The sequence below is a fragment of the Leuresthes tenuis genome, unplaced genomic scaffold (genome assembly GCF_036924035.1).
Source record: "Leuresthes tenuis unplaced genomic scaffold, fLeuTen1.0.hap1 SCAF_11, whole genome shotgun sequence".
Taxonomy (NCBI): domain Eukaryota; kingdom Metazoa; phylum Chordata; class Actinopteri; order Atheriniformes; family Atherinopsidae; genus Leuresthes; species Leuresthes tenuis.
Genome location: NW_027325365.1, coordinates 22394409 through 22416106, shown reverse-complemented (window position 1 = coordinate 22416106; position 21698 = coordinate 22394409). Strand labels below are relative to the sequence as shown.

At 41.3% G+C, this 21698-nt stretch overlaps 2 protein-coding genes across 2 annotated transcripts in view; one reads left to right on the top strand and one right to left on the bottom strand.

The window, feature by feature from the left end:
- apool (apolipoprotein O-like) overlaps positions 1-21698 on the top strand; it is a 353684-nt gene that overhangs the window by 165396 nt on the left and 166590 nt on the right. The gene's annotated exons all lie outside the window — the stretch shown is intronic.
- The window catches only part of tenm1 (teneurin transmembrane protein 1), a 177242-nt gene that overhangs the window by 143552 nt on the left and 11992 nt on the right, over positions 1-21698 (bottom strand). Inside the window, exons 2-3 of the mRNA XM_072396098.1 lie at positions 19619-19890; positions 15247-15567 (exon numbers count right to left, since the gene is read on the bottom strand). Of these exons, the coding sequence (XP_072252199.1) occupies positions 15247-15567; positions 19619-19835 (538 nt within the window). The 5' untranslated portion in view covers positions 19836-19890. The remainder of the gene's footprint in view (positions 1-15246; positions 15568-19618; positions 19891-21698) is intronic.

Genomic DNA, 21698 nt, shown 5'->3' with positions numbered 1-21698 from the left:
GGAAACACAGTTCCAAACTGGTCTACAGTAGTTGTCATCTCTCTATTTTTTTGTCTTGTACAGCAGAAAGAAAAGCTAGTACTACATCCCATAAATCAGAAAGCAGCATGGTCTAGATTTGATTGAGGTAACCAGGTACACAAACAGATGAGACATTACTCTCATTTATTCTTGCTCTGTTTGTCCATCTATGTGCTGACCCATCACTGGTACTTACCCCCCCCCCCAAAAAAAAGACTAGAGAGAAGACCTGCATCCAGCTATTGTCAGATGCATACCTCAGTATCTCCCTCTCTCTGTCTCATTCTGCAGCTACATGGGGGTTCTGCACATGCTTCCCTGAGGTGATCATCACTCAGTACACCTCACAGGCCAGACTCATTTCTGCTTCTTCTCAAATACTACAAGGATCTTCCTCTTTCAGGCTGCAGTCATTCCCCTAATCCACCACAGATGGAAAAACAAGAGATGAATGTACCTTGGATGTAACACCAGACCCCTCCAGGGAAGGAAAGAGACACTAAGCGGAGCACACTCTGTCTAAAAACCACGGATCTGTAGTTCCTACGTTATGATATGCCCTAAGGTTACAAATGGACAGAAGGGAATTGGCTTATCGCGTTAGCTGCTGTTGCTCACCTTCATGCTTCATCATGCATCCTGCTTATTATTTTTCTCCCCATTAACTAATTAAATCAGACGCCTCCCCTGGACTACAATTGCCAGTCAGAGTCTAGGAACCATAAGGACACACAGCAGGTCCTCAAAATCTTGGATTTTCCTCATGAGAAGTGGTAGGGATTCTGATAAAAGTGGTTATCAGTATGTAAAGAAACTGAGAGAGATCTCAGTCAAGAAATGTTACTTTACTTGAACCAGGGTAAGAATTAGGGGAGCTCCGATATTGGCATTGATTCAGCTAATACAACGTTAAAAATGATAATTTGGCAGATGGCCAAGAACTGATATAGATTGTATTGTCATTCATTTTACCTTCATGTGAGGGAAACAATTGATTATGTAAAAAGTATTGTCTTCATCACACTGTCTTTCAATTAGCAAAAATGAATCTATACAAATTAATAAAAAATAGTTTCTTCTACTCTTTTCACATAAAAAGACTTTGCTCTTGGTTGGCGCTATCTTTTCTGTTGATAGGCCAGTTGTAGCCAACAAGCTGAACACTGGCTGGTATCAATGTTGGGCAGAAACATTTGTGTATTGGAAGAATAGAGGGTGATCTCAAAGAACTAAGATATCGTCCTTTTTGGCAAGTCTCCTTAGAAGTGGGTGACCAGATGACTCCAAATGGACAATACAGAATGCTCAGAGACATTTAAAAAAGGATTAATACAAATCATGCTTAATATATCTGTTTATGGGTTTATTATTGGTAAATATAACAGAAAGCTACTGCTCTTCCAAAAAATCACTGTGCATGTGAACCCCTTAACTCAACTCACAGCATAAAAAGGACACTGCAATCCCACATGATACCAGTTTCAACATCTATCAAGATATCTTTTACCTTCAAGGCAGCTGGGTTTTTGTATGATCTGAGAGATTGCAATTATGAGAAAATCCATCTTGCCAGATTCCTGGCAGCTGCAGTTTTAGGTGTGACGACAGTAAACGATGAGGAATACTCTCCAGTTCTAATATAATCTATGGCTTAGAGCTGCTATACCATAAGTTACATGAAAATTGGAGAGTAATTTTTCATTTAAACACTAAAGGCTTTCTCTGTGAAAAATACTTCTTTTCTTTAGTTTTTTTTTCAGCTGGTTTGGCAAAATTTAATTTTGACAGCTGGCTCCACTTGTTTGATGTGATTAGCTGAAGTTAGCCTACACACGGATTCCAGTTAGCTGTCATATCATCTTTGAAAGTTTGAAAGCCTGTTTCCCAATGGCAGAAATGACAACTTTTCAGATTGTTCTGGGACCATACACCTGGAAGTGGTTCTGGATGATATTTGATGATTTTATCAAAGAAAGAAAGAAAAACAAACTATGGCTACAAAAATGTTGTGATGCACAAAAATAAAGTTTAACAAACTGAAATTACTCAAATATAGTACATGCATATGAATAGTAGGAGTTTACCCATCTACCCAGGCATCATTACTACTTGCTTGCTTTCTCCTACACTAAGGCTACAACCACACTGCAGGCAAATATGGGCCAAATCAGACTTTTTTGCCCATTTGTGATTTTTTTTTTTTGACAAATCTGATTTTTTCAAATCAGACCCAGGTCACTTTCAAATGTGGTCCTACATCAGATATGTATTTGATGTGTTTCAAAGCAACCTCAGTCTGAACAGTCATGTCGCATTTTATCCGACTTGTCATTGAAGTGAAGTGAAGTGAGACAGACATCACAATTCTGCGCCGGAGGAGGAAAAAACATCTCTTAGCAAAAAAATGGAAATGAGCATTAAGACCTGCAGTGTGCACGTAGTCTAAGCTCCATGTGGTCACGATGAATCAGATTGAGTCAATCTGCTGTTTGCACTGATTCATTGAGGCAGGTAATGTAAAAATGTTACAGTTATTTTATTAATGTCAAGGTTTGCTTAAATGTACTCTTTCTATATCACACTTCACCTTGTCTCCTCAGTGTTAAGTGTATGTGTAATACTGGTCACAGTGCTCACAGAATATTATCCATTTTGTCCAGACTCACTGTGCCGGCTGTTGTTGATCTGAGTCTGCTTGTACACACAGACATACACAAAGTGGGAAGGTAAAAAAAATACGTCTATTGGGAGCAAAATACAGACACACACAGAGACACTAACACAAAGTGCACATGGAAGCACATGGACATAGACAAACGCAGTGTGGACATCCACAGACAAACACATCCCACGCACACACATAAACATTATCTGGAAATGGCATTGAGCATCTGTTTGGACAGCGGTAGCTATTCAGTCAAACACTGGCAAGAGCCCTGCATTGGCCATGAGAAGCTTTTCTACTGCAGCAGGGTGACCGGGTGAGCAAGCAGCCTTCCAATTGTCTGCTTGTTCCATCCACAAACACACACATGCGCATGCACATTTAACTGCAGATGCCGCAATGCAAATTCAGTTCTTTCCCCTCTCCAGACATCACCACTATCTTTTCCCAGGTCACCCATAAAATGCTCATGCTTTTAGCAGCAATCTGAAGCATTTTAAGAAGCAATTTATTTAACTGCATGATTATCTTTCTGGTGGTAGGAGTAATGCAGAACAGGTGGAATCTGTTCAGAGGGCCAGTGAAATTAAAAAGAAAGGAAAAGGGCTTTTTACAGATGATGCAAATGCAGATAAATAAGGCAAAAGTGGCGGCTGACCACATATTCTGTGACGAGCAGTGGAAATACAGATAAAGTCATGTTAAAAAGAAAATATACCCTCTTTCATTTCTAAGGTTTCATATATCAGGATATATCTATAATTGAAAAACATTAACTAAATGCCAAAGCAGTGTGTGAAAAACACTCTTACTATTTCCATAGGATTTAGGATGGTAAGAAGCAACTTGGTGCAGCTAATCAAATGCACTTCAATGATGATTAATTAATCAGCAAGTGTGCACATCTCGATAAAATGTTTTCCGCGTCTAGACCAACTAAAACCATTTGTCTGTGTGTTAACACGATGCTAAGTAAGAAAAGACTTCAGCAAAGATCTTAGAGAAGTATGTGTCGCTGCTCATCAATCTAGGAAGGGTGATAAAGCCATTTTCAACTGTTTGGAGTCCATCATTCTACAGTGAGAAAGCCTGTTCACAAGGGTTCATTCAAAACAGTTGACAAGGAGTGGATGTCTCAGCAAGTTGACCTGAAAATCACTCTGTGTAATGCTCAGAGAAACTGCAAAGTTCGTAACAGTAAAATTAGAGAAATAATGAACAAGTATGACTTGTTTGAAAGGACTGCCAGGAATCTAATTTCCTCTCTAAAGAGAACATGGCAGCACAGCTAAGGTTGGACATGAACACACCAAAAAACCTCTGGACTAATGTCCTTTGGACAGATGACACCAAAGTGATGATGTTTGGTTATAATATACAGCCCCACGTTTGGAGAAACCCAAACACAGCATTTTAGTTTAAACACATCATACCAACTGTCAGGCACGGTGGTGGAGGGCTGATGATCTGTTGCTTGTTTAGCAGCCACAGGACCAAGACACCTTGTAGTCAGTCAGTCGATCATGAACTCTTCTGTTTACTCTGAGAATAACACAAATTGGAATTTCTCTGCTCTTTGGCACCCCAAACAGTTGAGGGATATAACACATAAAAAAAGAAATCGCCACGTGAGCCCTGAGAATGTACTGTCATTAACATGAATTTGTGGTCATGTTGAAGAGGCCACAAAGAAGCAATTAAAAAAGCCAAGCCACAGTAAAGCTAACCAGTGTGGCATCTATTACAGCCCCCTGGTCACTCTCAGACAGTTTTGTGCCTAGAGATGTGCATAACAAAAGTCAATGTACTTCAAAACGAGTCAGAAGCACATAGCTAGGTTCACAAACTTTGCTAATGTTGCTTTAAAATTGGGTCATGCAAAAGGGCAATGACTCCAAACACATCAACAACATCTGCAAAAGAGTGTCTGAAAAAGAAGAACAAAGGTGTTGCAATGACCCAGTCAATGTGCAGACCTCAGCCTGATTGAAATACTGCGGTGGGACCTCAAGACAGCTGTGCAAAAACAAATACCTACGAATCTCAAGCTGCTTCTGCATTTTGGCTGTTTTAGTCAAATAAATGATGAAGCAATAAATATGTTGTGTAATGTTATTCATCTGAGGTTGTATTCACCTAATTCTAAGACACGGTAAGGACCAGAGTGATTTTTTAATGTTCTGATACGTACAATCCTTGAGTTGAAAGAACTGAAAGAGGGTGTACTTTCATAATCACGTGGCTGTATCAACACAAAAATTCTAAAAATTGACAGACTATATGAGTGTTGTTGGGTATAGGATAATTCTATGGATTATAAATATGAAGGGGACATCTTCTGCTAATTTGTCATGTCTCATCGTAACAAATGTATCCCTTCAGGCACCGCCAGTTTAGCATTAAGTACGTACATACATCAAATCAATGCCACTTGACAAAAGCACCTCATTTGTGTCACTGACAGCTCGATTGGGGCTAAAGGTGTGCTCGTCTGTGATATGTTTGCACGCATGCATGGTGTGTGCAGAGAGGAAGCAAAGAGGAAAATAAACAGAAGCATGGATAGAGAGAGAGTTAAGCCAAGACCTGGAGGAGTTTGCAGTTATTTACACATGCAGATCCTGGTCACCCCAGATCCCTGCCCTCATCAAGAGAAACCAATTAAAAATCTCTTCATTTAATGTTTACCTTAATTAACTGTAACAATTAATGGCTTTCCAATGTCCTATTGTGGCTTTTTTTTTTCAATTAAAAGCTGCATGTGACAAAGGTTGCAATCCGCACCCATAAATCATCCCGACAATTCTCCAGTGAGAAGACGGAGTTCATCATGCGGGGCAAAAATGGACACTCATATAAAATGTATTTATTCATTTACTGTTTTTTTTATTATAATTTTTGGCTCACACTCCACGGAAGTTCCACGAATGAATGTTTGTTCACATGCACGTGTTCCGATGGGCATGTGTGCGTGTGCGTTGTTTTCCGGACATCCAACCAGTAGTGCTCATACCGGTCAGCAGATTGTTGGGTGAGACCCAGCGGACCATTAGCTGTTCGAAGCTGCCAGGGCTGAGCGCTGATAATGACAGGTGGCGAACACACCCTGGAGGTCTGACAGGCTCAGGGCATCGTGCCATGTAATGACAGCTTTTACTATTGGCACCTTGGCTTTGATGGCAGCGTTAACAATGGCACTGATGCAGCCATGTTACGAGGTATCCCTGACTGCATTGGTTTGGTCCACGGCTGAGAAGCAGCTATTACTACAAGCACTAAAACTAAAATGGCAGCCACTGTTAATGGCGGGGAAACCACTACACTGTCATTACTATCAGCATCATCCTTTCGGTAAATGTATTCAAATCCCAGTGCAGGCTCAGATGATCACGCTAACAAAGAAACCGTGCCTTCATTATTCAGCTTCTTTTCACAGCAAAGGGGCTGCTTAATGACAGATTCATGTTCAGATCAGTATTGTGCAAGATATAAAGATCTTGATTTTCTTACTTTTCTTTGCCTTACTCCATCATTGTTCATTTCTAGCTAACCATCCAGGAAAGCTAGTGTCTTAGTGCCCAATACCTACCAGAAAAAAATATTAGATATTTCTGCTTTGAAAGGTTCTTTCCTTCTCACCTCCACAGCAACTTTTTTCATGTCACTCAGGCAGAGTTGTGGCTGGATTTTCTATCACTGATCCAAAATATACATATATATAGATATTTATATATCTATATATATCTATATATAGATATTTATATATCTATATAGATATTTATATATCTATATATATCTCACTGACCTCATGGCACACAAAAATCCACTATGAGCACGTGTAGGCATTTGAATGTGTGTCCACACAGTCACCTTTGTCTTCCACCCCCTCTCCTCCCCAGTGCAAAACACTCTGATTTGCACTAATCTCTCTGTGCACTCTCAGGGCTATTGTTCTTCTCTGCTGCGAGCTTATTTATGTGCCACTCACCGTGCTCTCCTCTCGTTTTAATACTCCAACAGTGCTCAGAGCTAAAAACAGTTTTAAGCCTGCTTATTTGACTATTTATTTTTTTTAAAAAGCATCTCTCCTTTTACCTCCTCTGCTGTGTAGGTGATTGAGGGATTGTGCAGGATGTGACTGCTTATTAAAATGGCAAGTGGTGGCTGGACTGTGTGATGTTTCCATCTCACCGTTTATGTATACAGACAGCCTGTAGGCAGCCAGAGGACAGCGTGAGATGAAAGCTACGGCTGATGTTCTGATTTGATGACTGTTGCCATGGCAGCGAGATGAGAATGGAGAAGTGGCAAAAGCATTTACAAGGAGACAGAACAGAAAATTATCTGTTTCATTCTGTCCTACGCTTTCGTTCACTTGTCAACACACATACACGCACACTCTCACATACACACATCCCTAACCCCTCATCAACCAGCACTACAGTCCAGTAGGTCCTCCTTTGGATCAGTGAGCTGTAAAGGTCCATCATTAGGACAACAGGGTGGGGTCCAACATCCTGACAGCTTGTCAAGAACGGAGGCTTGCATGGCTAACTGCGTGATGAGACTGCTATTAAAGGATAGGAAAACCACACAACTGAGCCACTGCTACAATAAGGCACCTGGCCGACTCATGGTAGCTCTTCAGCTTCTCCTGGACGGCCGAATGAGCGGTTCAATAAAAATGGTTTCTGGCTCCAGCGGACGTGTTTATAGCATTTCCTCTGGCCAAGCACAGCACCAGGGTTAAGTTGATCATCTCTCACACTGGTAAAATAGCCAGGGGAGTCCATGTACCACTAGATCAACTCTACAACTTAAAGACCCTAAACGTTACAGCTCAGATGATCGATATGGCACTGAGCAATGTTCTTTACGAGCTAATAGACAAATCCATTCCTGCAAAACCCCTTGGGCCTCAAGAAGGCAAGAAGGGAGTTAGAGTATGCGGCTGTTTGCCTGATGTGGCCACTTAGACCTGTGTTTGTACGCACAAACACACCAGGGAGGTTAGAGGACACAGTAGACAGTAGTACTGTGTGCATGTCCTTATGTGTTGTTGCATTGGCACATTTGCAGATGTCTCTATATCTGAGGCTATTGTAGTTTCTGGCCTCCACTGGGGTTCTCACGGCTGCAGAGCTGCCAAAAGCAGATTTGTGTCTTGCAACATCTCCAGGAGTAAAAACACATAAAATCCATTTCACCTACGTTACTTAAATGCCCTTTTCTGGAACTCTTGGGTAGGAAAGCTTACATGAAACAATTGGAATTCCCTCAACTCACCATCTAATTAAAAGTCCACATTGCTATATAGATGTCAAAATTGCATCAGAAGGTTGAGAAAGCCTCTCACGTAGATTCCCATCTGAAATCTCATTCTTGGTAAAAAAAACCTGTACCTCCATTCCTACATCTAAATGATCTCTCAAACACAGCGTAAAAATGTATGAAATTACTGCTAGCTAAAAGTAGTATGACTGATTAACTGAGTATGTTCTAGCTGCAGTTCTAATGAGGGCTCACTATTATGCTGCGCCATGTCTTGACTCACTGGTAAGCCTCTCCGTCTTCCTCTCTGCTCTATGCCCTCCCTTTGTCTTTCGCTGAGCCAACCACTTGCTCATTAAACCATGTGGTCAGTCTCCACTCTCTTACCCTTTGTCTCACCACTAACCTTGCCAACCCTCTGCAACTCAAACTTGAACACAAGCTTGACCAAACTTGACTGAAAAACTTCAGCACATCATTATAAAAATAATGGACCATGTTTACAAAGGACGTGAGGGCCCTATGTGACATTGCGTGGTCCCCAAGGCCCTGGAACAACCTAGTTTATAGTTGCCAAGTAACCTTTATGTTTATGGTAACATTTATGTTTAAGGTAACATTCATGCTTGTCTTATTTCAAGGCAAGGGCAGCAGCCGGACTGTGAAAAAACTTAAATGACTTTATTTGAAGGTCTAATGGCAGCAGTCTATTCCGAGGTCTCATGTCTCATTTTATGTCAGTAAGTATAGATCTGGTCGCGTCTACTCAGTTACATTAACTTTTCTATTCTAATTAGCTTTGCTTGTACTTTATCTAACAAACAAGCATACCAAGAGAAACTGAAATGAATAAGGATATACTGTATATATATATATATATATATATATATATATATATATATGTAAAAAATAAATAAATAAAAAAGCTTCCTCCGGCTGCTTAGTAATTGTAGAAGATTTATAATTAGCACTAAGTGTCTAATGCGGTTGGAAATTGCAATGAAAAGAAATCCTGAATTCACTGTAGATTAATTGATTAATCTTACAGACTTTCCATCATCGCAAATGCAGTCTCCGATGTCAGGTTACTTGTTTTTGTGACCAACAAGTCCAAAAAGACTTCAATTTACAATTTATAGATACATGACAGAGTGAGAAGCAACAAACTGTAATATAACTGAAGGGAAAAAAGGTTATTGGCAGGGTTGCCATCCATCTTGGACACATTCACAAATGAGAATCTTATCCACAAGAACAAAAGAATTAATACTTGGATGAAAATTTGTTGGAGAAATGAGAGTGCTCTAATTAAATTCAAGAGCCACAAGCTGTCGGGTGTAAATAAATTCATGCTGAATGAAAATGAAAAAGTATGGGACACGTGTTTCTGTTCAAATTATTTAGTCATTATTTTGGTGTTGGATCACATGAACCAAGGATTTTAATATTCAATCAGTGACACTCAGCCTGTATTTGGCTAAACCATCCTTGAATGAATCTAGCCAAAAACAAGCCTGCAAAGCCAAGAATAAAGTAAATACTGAGTATGAATGCATTTTTTTCTTGTTTAGATAATTTAAATGGTGATTTTCATCTTAGCGTGATTTTGTCCCATTGTCTTCTGTTGTGTTGGATCTGCTTGTTTGTTTACAGTGTTATTGCCCAGTCAGGTCAACAGATGAGGGCTAACCTGTCTCGATACATCTATACTGAACAGTGTTTTTAAGCACCACTGCTTTCATAAAGCTTGATTGCTAACTCAGGGACTGTAAATGTTTGAGGCAATTTAAAAACCCATTTTCTTCAAGCACATTATCTGTTGCGTTTGGCGGAAATGGAACACTCAAATCTTTCTAGTGTATTAATTTAGCACTGTGATCAGACAGTCATGAGGGACTTGTCAAGTTCTTAAAAAAAATAATGGATGTCCTGCGGCCAATCAGGATCAAGTGCTTACTCAGGCCTTGGTAATTACACAGATATTTGTATTTTAGTGGAGAAACTTATCTATTGTAATGAGCAATAGAGCCTTTACTGGACTGCTGTTTGTGGTTGCCATAGAAACCTTTCTGCTCGAAGGACGATGTATGAAAATCGCAGCGATATAAAGCCAAGAGGCTTCCTGACACATGCCAATGTGTCAATCTCAGAAGTGGAGGAAAAAAGATAAGAAGCAAGAAGAGAAAGAAAATGATTAAACTAATGGAAAAGTTGTCAACTAATTAGCATCTCATTATAGAGCACTGTTGTAACCCAGATAGTACAGCTAATGTAGTTTTTTTTTTATGATTCTACACTGCAGTATTTCAGAAGACTGGCATCAAATATCAGCTCTATCTCTCCTTTGTCATTCACCTCCCCTCTCTCCATTATTGTGGCACTTTCACCATCTGACTGAACACCAGTGACCAGCACCCATAAAGCCCACTTATTAACCCAGTCTTGTTTAGTTAATCCATACACAAACGGATAAGTAAGAACCAACAGTGACTTCCCTCAGCTTTGTCATCAATCAACAGAGATGCTGCACAGAAATAATGAGATGGGTAACCTGTTGCTTATTGTGTAGCCAGTCAAACTTACATTTGTGTCCCTGTAAGATTTAAGCAAACGGTGTATAACTGGCTGGTGAGGCCCGTCTGTCTCTCAGTTTCTCCATTTTTAATACTAGAAGAAAAATGACCAGCTTCCTCAATAATGGCAGGTTTCACCTGCTCTTAGGCTCTGTCTCCTGTTGTCATGCTAGGAAAAAGAAATAAGAAATCCTATTCTTTATGAAAAATATATAGACCTATTCCATCACAGAAATGTTCTCAAGGGCTTCTGGGTACCTCCTGAAGAATTCAGGGCTTTTCCACTGCAAGAAAAAGGATCTAAATTGAGTTCCAGGGAAATTACTTTACACCCCCAGAACGTCAGTGCTCGTGGGAGCTGTCATGGTTTCAACTTATGCCCAGTCACTTCCTGTTTTATTTTGTAATTTCTTATTCTTGCTCACAGCATTTCATTTTCCCTTCGTTTTTGCACCTCCTCTATGTTCAGCCAGCAATCTCTGACCTCACATTCTTATCTTCAGTAGTTGCCAGATTTCTTTTAAGAATTGCAGCCTTCCTTTGTGTGTTGTTTTTTTTTTTTGGAATTTCTCAACTTGCACCATTGCCTGTTCCAGGGTCTTGGGGTTTTTTTCTTCTTTTTTTCCCTCTTACTATATACGTGCTTTTCATTTGAAGTAAGCTCCACCACAGCCAATATACATGTGGTCCGCTCCCCATCAAACCATCAGAGCTGGTGTAGTTTTACTTTGGCAGCTGTTTTTTCTTTAAGTATTTTCTTTAATGTGATCATTCTGCTTCAGCACATTAACACAGCGTCAGAAAGTAAAGAATAGGACAAACTAATCACTGTGGGTCTTTAGAGCATGGTTGAAATGTAGATGACCAAGAGTCTAAAAGTAGAACTAGAGGTTCTTAAACTCAAAGTTCAAGACACATCTAAAGACAGAGCCTGATCACAAAGCTTTATTTGACATTTTAACATTAGTCAGCAAATTTTTAAGAGAGACCACAATTTTTTTTAAAGATTTTTAATAAAGTTTGTGTAACTTGTTTTGACTGGCGAACATTTGCCTTTCCTGCCTTTGCTCTATAGTTTTAGATGTCAGACTGAAATTGACTCAGAAATAAAACTTTTATTTGTTGTTTGCAGTAGAAATTATAGATATTGTTCCTCTGAGTTTACAACACTTGGATCTACACAATAATGTTTACTGGGATCCAGCAAACCCAGTAAAGGGGTAAGTCTTCTAGTTGAATCTCAAAACCCAGCTCAACAGCACCACTGGAAAAGTCAAATAAGCTTCTGCTTTGTGGTAGGAATGCATCAATCACTTGTACTGGCATTCACGCCAAACACCCCTGACTTAGAAAACTGAGAATTTCTTACTGAGAAAACGTGAACAAATCAGACTTTGCTGTGAACAATTTTCCCTTTAGAGTTCGAGACAGTAACTCGTAGTTACTAGAACTGAGGATAAATTTCACACTATAGATAATTTTATTTTCATTCAAAGGGCGCACTCTGGCAGTGCTTTTGGTTTCAATGAAAACTAAAGTTGCAGTTTGCACCCAAATATTTTGCCCAAGCACTTTCTTTTCTTAATGGTTGGAAATTCCCAAGCAAATGTATCACAGCTAGTAATTAAAGTTAGCAGCCCTGGTAACAAAGAAACATGTGAAAAGTTTACAATACGTTCTCATTTAACCAATCTACCAGAATGACATAACTTTACCTTTAATATTTTAATAATCAGTGTGTTTTCAGTATCGTGCACTTTTGGTCAGTGTCTACTTAGTGTCTACTGACCACAATTTTGAGGCCCTGCAGTTAAATAGTTTCTGACACACAAAGTCTAATCAATAATCAGAAATCTGTCACTGTCCTTTTAGCATGAAGTGAAAAGGTGAACACAGCCCAGGCCAAAGGGTCAGCGTTAACCTCACTCCTTTGGCAGAATGAGAGGTGCACTGCAGCCAGGTTTCAAAGTATTGTGAAAACCTCTCAAGACACACAGATATTAGTGCTCATAGTTTTTATCATTATTTTAACCAGGGATAGACTCACTGAAATTAAGAAAATATTTTACAAGTACAAAGTGGGCAAAAAGGCCCACAGCAAACTTACAAAATCAAAAAGTTTGCAAAGTAGTCAACAAGCATTTCTCGTAATCCTCATCAGGGATCAAAAAGAGGTGATATAAATTAGTCATAACATCTACAGCAAGATCCATTTTCTTTCAAGTCATTTAAACCAGTTTTAAAATTCATCCTGTGATCCCAGCTCCCAAAGAATCAGTTAATGTTGCAGCTGAATCCAAGCAAAGGAGGCAGGTTGTGACATGTTTAATAAAAGCTCCTGCATGTACGCATACATTTGGCAAACTCTGGCTGAACTACACTTTGTCTTTCTACTGCCACTCTCCTCTGTTCTTACGCCACGCTGTCATCAATTCAGGGTGTTGATATTTTCCTGAGTTTGTCAGCAGGTCTGACTGCTGCTCGTAGATCCCTATTGCCTCACTCAAGGGAGGTGTCACAGTCGGACATGCACCCCCACCACCACCTCCACATTGAGCGCACACATGCACACACGCACACACGCATGAGAGACAGAAGTGACAGACGTCCGTAGAAATGTGGGACAAAGCGAATATCTCTCTCTCTCTCTCCTTCGCTTTCTCTTAATCTGTCATGCCCTCTGTCTATTTTTCTCACGCTCAAGTCTACACCTATACACACACACAAACACACACACAGCGACTAAATTGACTTGTCAGCTTCAATCAGACTAGGAACAAAAGGATTCCTGCCAGTTTGAAGCTGACATCATTAATGGGTTTGGGAGTTGGGTGGGGGGGCGACTCTGTAGACAAAAGGAGAGCAAGGTCGGGCCGACTTAAAATGCACTTTCATTTTGGCAGGGACGTTAGCTTTTTGATTCCAGCCCCTTTATGCCAACATCTTTTTGCTAGTGGCTCTAACTTTCATTATCGTGGGGAACAGAGGGGCGTGCGAGACTTTGTTGTGCTGATGGAGAGGGATGTGACATCCATAATGCATTTCCTATTAGAGGATGCCACGCATGGACACACCTGGCCATGTGTCAGAGCGAGATGGACGGGAAAAGGATGAGAATAAATGGGCTGCTGGAGGCAGAGGAAAAAAGGTTGCTGAGTAAAGGATACCAATGCAGAAGAAAACATTGACGAGAGGGGTGAGAGTGAGTGAAAGGAAGGGCTTGAGAATGTGTCAAAGTTTTGGAGAGCAATAGGACATACATCATCGCATGACATGTGAAATCCACGCATAAGCCAGCTTTCTGGGCGCACTGTAGCAGAAAAGCCAAACGCTTTGAACATTTAAATCCTCCCCTCTCACTCCTGTCACTTCATCCATCCTTATTCTATTTTGTTCCTCTGCTGAATTCCCATCTGCCTCCTTCCTCTTTTAGGCTTTTATTCTGACCCTGGGTGAAGAGGGAGTCCTTCATCTCAAACAGTAATAACTTTGGTGCGTATGCACACAGTCATCACAAATTGATTACTGTGGAATGCTGCAAGCGCTTTCCTTCACAGTCTCACTGCTTCCATTGTGGGATTTTCTATGAGAATGACTTGCTGTCCAGTCAGCCTGTCATTAAACAGCACCCCTGGGTGCAACCCAAACATAAACAAGCACAACTTATCTCTCATGTTCTCTCACTCTTTGACTATCTTAGTCCAACACGTGGAAGCAGCTTCTCCTTCACCTGTTTGAACCTCAACCACTTATTTCCTTTTATTCTCATTCTAATTATACCATTACATTACCATTTCTATTCTCTCATTTGCATATTTTGCTTTGCCAGTGTCATATTCTTCCCATCTCTAATTCCCCCCTCTCTTCCTCTATCACCCAACCCTTCTCTCAGCCACTGAATACGTTCCACCTTTTTTGCAGCACATAAACAGACAGTGCCCTTGGGGATGGGTTGGAGAGCTCTGCTTTTGTTTGTGTGCACCTCTAACTAACTCTCCATCTGCAGGGAGCCAAGCCAAGCCCAGCAGTGCACGACAGATAGCTGGCACCATCCCAGACTCTACTCTAGTTGGCCCCATATCGTCACCCCCCCGCCTCTTTACTTCTCTTCCTCCTTCAAGGCTATAGTCTTCCCACAGAGGCAGTTGTCAGCTACCCTCAGGCAGCCAGTCAGACACTTTGGACATGAGACCCCTTTCGATTCCTCCTCCTCATAGCTTTAAACCAAACCCTGCCCCTGCTATGTACTGTGTCATATTATGTACTGTGAATGTCAACCACAGGATTCCTTGAGCTTCATTCCCGGTCAGCCCAAAGATCACCTCTAATACATGCTCACCAAATAACCAATAGCATGTTTTCTGTATTAAGTCACATCAAAGAGTCTTCAAAGAAGGAGGAACTTAAGCATTAGCTTTAGTTCAAAAAGCCAAGAGTTTCCATCATGTAATTGCCCAGGGCTGTGACTCAAACCTTTAAAACATTCACAGTGTCATATGTTGTTTTTCTTTGAATTATAATGAGATTCTATAGAATTCAACTCAAAATACCGAAAGCGCAAAAGTAGCATGACTTCAGTATATGCTTTGTACATGCAAGAATAAAATCATCAAAGGTAAATTGATAAATAACTTGCAACACCAATCTCCCCTTTCATTTTACATAGTGAGCACAATCCTCTTGAAGAGCGAGATTTTTTATTTTTTTTGCACTTACCGTTGTCAGGCTCAGACTTCCTGTCATGTTCGGTGTCAGTGAGAGACAGCGCAGAGTTGGCACGGCTTGTGAGACAGGAGCTCTGCTCAGACTTCAGGCCTCGCATCCACATGTGCTGCAGGCCATGAGCAGGAGATGGGTCCACCTCTGGCTCCATGTCCACGTCAGAACCCACGCCGAGGGAGTACCCGCGACTGTGGACGTGGGCAACCGGTCCAGAGCACAGGGCTTCCTCCTCTTCCTCCTGACGCTGCTGCTGCTGCTGTTGGTGGATGTGGTAATCTGGGCTTCTCATCTGTCCAGCCTTACAGAAGTCTAAATCTAGAGGAGGGGAGACGTATGCAAGTTGAGATCACACAGACATGGAGCTGTAAAGCCTTTAATACCAGCATGTGTTTTTATTTGCTCCCGCAACTGAGCTGACCAGGTGTTTGTTAGAGACAGGGATTTACAAGCCACACACTGAACACCTCTTAAATTATGTCAAGAGACAGGGTTTTATTTGAGCAAGCATTTATTAAAAGTTTTTTTCAGCAGAAATCCAAATCAAAATGCCACTCTCAATTCTTCTTAACCATTTGCTGTGAAGCTATTTCCTGTTCAGGGTGCCCCGATGTGCGTTATTGAGCTTGAGATGTATCGAACTGCTGCTCAAACAGAGCACTGATCTCATCTATATTCTCCTTGGTGGGGTGAAGAGATCAGATAAAGATCAAACCTTATTAATATTGACTCAGACTGAGGGAAAAATTGAGCTTCATACGCTTTCAGGTATTAGAATGCCCTCCAATCCCAGGCATCAGCACTGTTATCTGAGAACATCAGATACACTGTGTTAGTCCTCTGGTTACACTTCAATTCAATTCAATTCAATTGAGCTCTACTATTTTTTCCTGTAGAGGCAGTTGAGTAAATTTTCTTCCTCACTACCTCAGTTTTCTGTTTGGAAGGTATAAGTGGAAGTGATGGAACTGATATAATTTTGAAGAAAGCAAGGCACAAATTGAAATCCATATTGAGAGTAGCCTATAGGCTCCACCGCAGAGAAAGACTTCCTGTGCTTCTCACTTAGTGCAGTTAATATGTGTGTTAGGTCAGGCCCTTCGAACATGAACCACAGCGTTTCAATAAAGGCCACAGTCCTGCGGACCACTCCATTGACCAGTGATATGCCCCGCTGTGCGTGGTTGATGGGGTCAAGACCAACTGTAGCTCACATACTGTTGTGCTGGAAATAAACCGGACAAAGATTGGTCACCGCTACACACTGTTGTTTAGCTCAAATTGGCTGCAAGAGAACAATTCAGGAGTACATAGGCTGTTTCCCAGCAGCAACAAACATGAATCGACTCCAAACTGAGAAGTCCTTTAACCATTTTGCAGTGAAGTAGTTTATACTATCACAAGATTTTAGGGGATGATTAGAAGGCAAATCATTCCTCTCAATAACTTTCTATTTCTTGCCATTACAATCAGCTGCTGCCGGATCACTTCAGCAAAAAGCTGTTTATACATTACACCACTTTCACACAGTGTTGTAAGTACTTCTTTTGAGTGAAAGACAAAACAATCTCGGTCGTAACTGGATTGTACTGCAGCCTGAAAGCAGTCTGAAAAAAAAATGCCCTACACTGAAAAATACTAAAAAAAAATTCCATTATGAGATATACCAAGACATAAGTTGTTGTTTAACATACATCATTCTGTTTTCGAAAATACATTTCATTACCTCTCTGAACAGAGTCCTCAGCTGTCCAGATGCAAAAATCTACATATCAAAAACTTATAATTGCCATAATGACAAATCAGCTTAGGTCATGTAGGTTGCCCTATCATACGATTGGTGTAGTTGGCTACAGTGGGACATCCCCACAGGACAAACATGTCTTACTCCCAAGTCTTCATATTTGGGTGCTTGATCAGGACCCCCTGGTCCCTCTTTTAAAACCACAGGCTACTCCTTTAATGTTCTTTTTCGACATGCCGCATAGTCCAATAGACCTCAGTGAATATCCCTAACCGTAAACTGTACAATAGCCATTGTAATGTCAAACATTGCAGCATGTAGTCCTGTTTTGAAACATTGAGGTTTGCACCAGTCATTCGTCTGAATATGAATTGAGTTAGATGTTTAATTTAAACTAATACACAATTGATCAGATGAGGTAGCTAGTTTTTGAATTGTTCAAACATTTAGGCTGCAAAAAATCCATGGCTTTGTAAACAGACTGTTAAAAAAGCGTGTACTAATTAATTTATGCTAATTGATAAGCAAACAAAAAAATAATTATTTTGGCCAGCTTTCCAATGCACTGTGAAATTATCACAGAAATGTGGATCGTATTGTTTAATGGTCCATCTATTAACACTATCTTTTGAATGCAAACAGGCTTAGCAGAGACAGGTGCAACGTAGAGAGATGCAAAGAGGTGATGTGGGATTATACGGAGAGAGAGGAAAACGTAATATTAGGGAAAATACACAGCTGGAAGATGGGAAGGAAGGATTGGAAGGGAGGAGAAAGCAAGATGTGTCGGTTGTAAGATGAAGGGAAATATGAAGAACATGGGTGGGGAATTGAAGGAGGGACAAATTGGCTGATCTTTGTCAGGAACACCGTAATCCATTAAAAACATCACTTGAGGCAACGTCTCCCCTTAACAGTTGGCTACTTAGATAGGGTGGACTATATATAACTCTGTTGCCCAAAGATGAACAGATGTGCTTTGCAGAACCGGCTGCCATTGACATTTAAAAGGCTGCTTTGGGGGTCTTCTGCACCTCACCATATGACACTGATGGCAGAGGATGGTGTTTGTTATAGAAACACAGAGGCCAGTTAACTGCTGAAAAGCCAAGTGCTTTCTGACACCACCGGCTAGTCTAGTGGAAGCTACTGAAGCAAAATCATGATGACTAATGTCCTTATATGGGGTGCTGAATAGCGAACAGTATGACAAAATCCGTTGCAGGTGGCATTCAAACCATGAAATCCCAGCAGACGCCTGCTTGTCAGGAGTTGTAACTGTTATGAATGGCTAATGCTACTTGTTAGCATGGTGGGTAAGTCCTGCGGGGTAGCAGGAGGTTGAGGTAGGAGAGAGTGAGCATCTATTGATCACCGCGAACCCTGCACAGCAGCATTCTCCTGATGAGGTGCGGTTTCTCTCTTAACACCACACATGACCTGCATAAAGGCCATCCATCACAGCGCATGCTGGCCCATTTCTCCTCTTGTCACTGGCAGGGAAGAATTTTTCTGTGTGTATGTGTCATCGTGTGTGCCTATGTGTGCCTCTGTCAGACTGTGTCTGTCTGAGTGTCTGTGTAATGAAGGGTGGTGTTCCACCCCAGGTGAGGCCAGAGAGGTTCAGGGCTGACCTACTTTAGCTGTGGGAGAGAAATATCACCTCCGTGAAGAAGAGGTAATTGGCTGCCTCCAACTGTCCTTCTGGCTCATTGTGAACTGTAATAGGTAATTCACATAGGTCCTTTTAAGGACCTCTGTGTGTGTATAAGAGTGTGCCTGCTTATATGTGTGTCTTTTTTGTGTGTTATTCATTAGTGTGGAGACACGGGTTCTGTTGACTAAGGCTAATAGAACTGGATTGTGAAATAGCTACATTGGTCTCCACCACAAAATAATGCAGTTTCACAAGTAAGGCTCAAATATTAAATAATTTTCCTCGCGCAAAAATGCACAAGTTTAACTTTTTCAATATGTCAACAGCCAACGCGACAACGTCCATGTTCCATGTCTTTCTAGAATTCACTGAGCCTCAGTTGCTTATAAGGAAGCAGGCAGACAGGATGGGGTAAGGTGTACACAAAGACCTTTTGTGGATGAGCTTGCAAGAGATCCCTGCACAATTCTTTCAGCAGCCATTATACTTTTCTAGTTCCCTCTCTCTCATAATGCTATACTTTTCTACTGCGCTCTCACCTGAGGATGGTTAGGATCCAGAGTTAAATGTTCCTGGTTAGGTTTAAAAGTAAGACAGTTACAAAAACCTACATGGCTATGCGTCACATATTTTCTTCTTCATGCTTAATAAATCCCATCACATAACGACAAAAAACAACAGCTTACGGATGCATCATCATGTCATAATCTAACGTGTTTTAAGTAAAAATACATCCAAAAGACATCTAGAGAAGAGCTAGAGATGATCTACATGCTCTTATCAGTTGGAGGTCTTGTTGAAATTAGGTTATAAATACTAAAATTCTTGGGCTAAAAGTGGTTTAATTTTAGCAGGAGACCGCCATCAACATTGCACTGGGACGCGATGGACAAGTGGACAAACATATGTATTACACATTTTCTCCTGGGACGGGGATGCCTGACACCCTGGTAAGTATGACCAGTTACCTGATTGGGGTTGGCTGTAGTTGCCCTGTCTTTCCCGGTGAGAACCAAGGGTGAGGCGAAGCTCATGTGTGTAGTCGGGCAGAGTTTCACGTGAGGTGTAGGAGCGGTGATGAGTGCGGCCGTCCTCACTCTCATCAGATGAGCTGGTGTAGGACATCTCCATTTCATGGCGCCCCTTCGACAATGGCTGGTAGGGTTTACTGTCCATCTCCTCCATGGCTTGTAGGGCTGCACTTAGTCACTCAGCAAAGCCACAGCACAGAGCTCGGAGTCTGGAAAAAAGCAGGAGGTGTGATATTTGAAAAAGAAGAAGGAAAGACACAGGGAAAGCAAGGAGGAAGGAGGAAGAACGGAGGAGAGGAGGAAAATGAAAGGATGTGGAGGATTGAGCAGGATGGAGGAAAAATAGCAGAAGAAGCCTGTTATTGAGCACAGTGGAACAACATTGTAACAACTGCTCTTTCCAATTACAGCGGGCATTCATAAACAGTATGTGGCTTCTTTCATACTTCACACGAAAGGTTAGCTCCAAATCAATACACATAGAGGGGACCGTGATGGCAGCCATTATGTCCACATGTGTTTGAAGAGAAAGTGGCCCAAATCAAGCACAGTTTAGTGCTCTGTCAGTTGCGGTCACTGCTTTCTTTATTAACTGTAAACTTTATTTCTCTTTTCAAGACAACCCTTGCCAAGCTGCAGATAAATCAACAAATTTGTCACTGAGCCTCATGTCTGTCACTGTCATTAAACACTGTGACTCACCATCAGCGTGAAGGGATGATGAAACACTTTTTGACAACAGTCTTTTTAGTGTCATTGCCCTCCTAAAAGTGGGGATGATAAATCATCTCCTTAAGCTCTATTGCGCTCAGATTCTCTGTTCCTCTCTCAACCACATTGAAATCTAGCTCTGATAACGTCCAGCGCCGTACACTTATATGACCATAACTAATGATTGATTGGGACAACGATTAGAGCACAGAAGAAGTGATTAGAAAAAACTTCATTCATATTAGTTCTCTTTCATTGTGCCCTGCTCAAGGCCTTTCCAGCCTATTTCCTGCAGTTATAAAGCTTCTAAATGGAGCTTGAGAGGGTCATTGCTCATAGAGACAAAGTGCTATGGTATTGACCTCTTCAGGGAGTCCTGTAGTCCATATATCAAAGCCATTAGAGCGTGCCTGCTCAATACCTCAGAGATCTGCAGCACAGGGTGATCACCACTAGTCTGATACAAGTTTACAGCTGACCTTTCCACCACTGCAGTAATGCTTTTATTCCACCTGAAAGACTCCTTCCCCTGGCCTTGCACTCACCCTCCTCGCTCCCTGCGTGCATGCACCTGCACCTACGTACAGGCCGCCCACTGACCCCTGACAGAAAACAGTCAGAAAATGGGCCAAGTAGTTGTTCACATGTTCATCTCACTCTCAGCCCCATCACAGATATCATCATAGCACAGATAATCGGTAAAAGCTCCACATTTGTCTTCCACTCCATCCAAAACCACAACAGATTGAAAATATACCGTATCTAATTATGCTCGCCACACTGTACTATACAGTAACCTGGTATGACACAATGCCTGTGGTTACTCTGGGATAATGCTGCCTTTCATTTTGACTGACAGGAGTTATTGCATGGAATCAAAGCGTGCTATTATCTCAGCTGCCCTGTCAGAATGGGATTGACTGGTGTCACCTTCTCTCTGGTACGGCAAGGAACAAGTATACATTACGCTGTGAGCTCTAAGCGTGCTGCAGGCACCAACTACTGTCTGTCTCCGCTGAGGCTCTATGTCCCGTTTTATGCCTGCCACACGCTTACACACAAGAATGAAAGCATACAATATATTGCAAGGCTGCACCATCTTGTTCCCCCATCTCATCTGCTCAAATACCGCATGCAGACAGTCAAGTGAACATTTTTCTCACTTATTGTTCTTCTTCTTTATAGATGTGTACAATAGTAAAATAAACCTCTCCTCTGTAAATTTCTTCATTTCTTTTAAAATCTCTTGGTTGCATGCAGGTTTGCACCTGGTATCCTCCTTCCCACTCATCCTCACTCCTCCTCT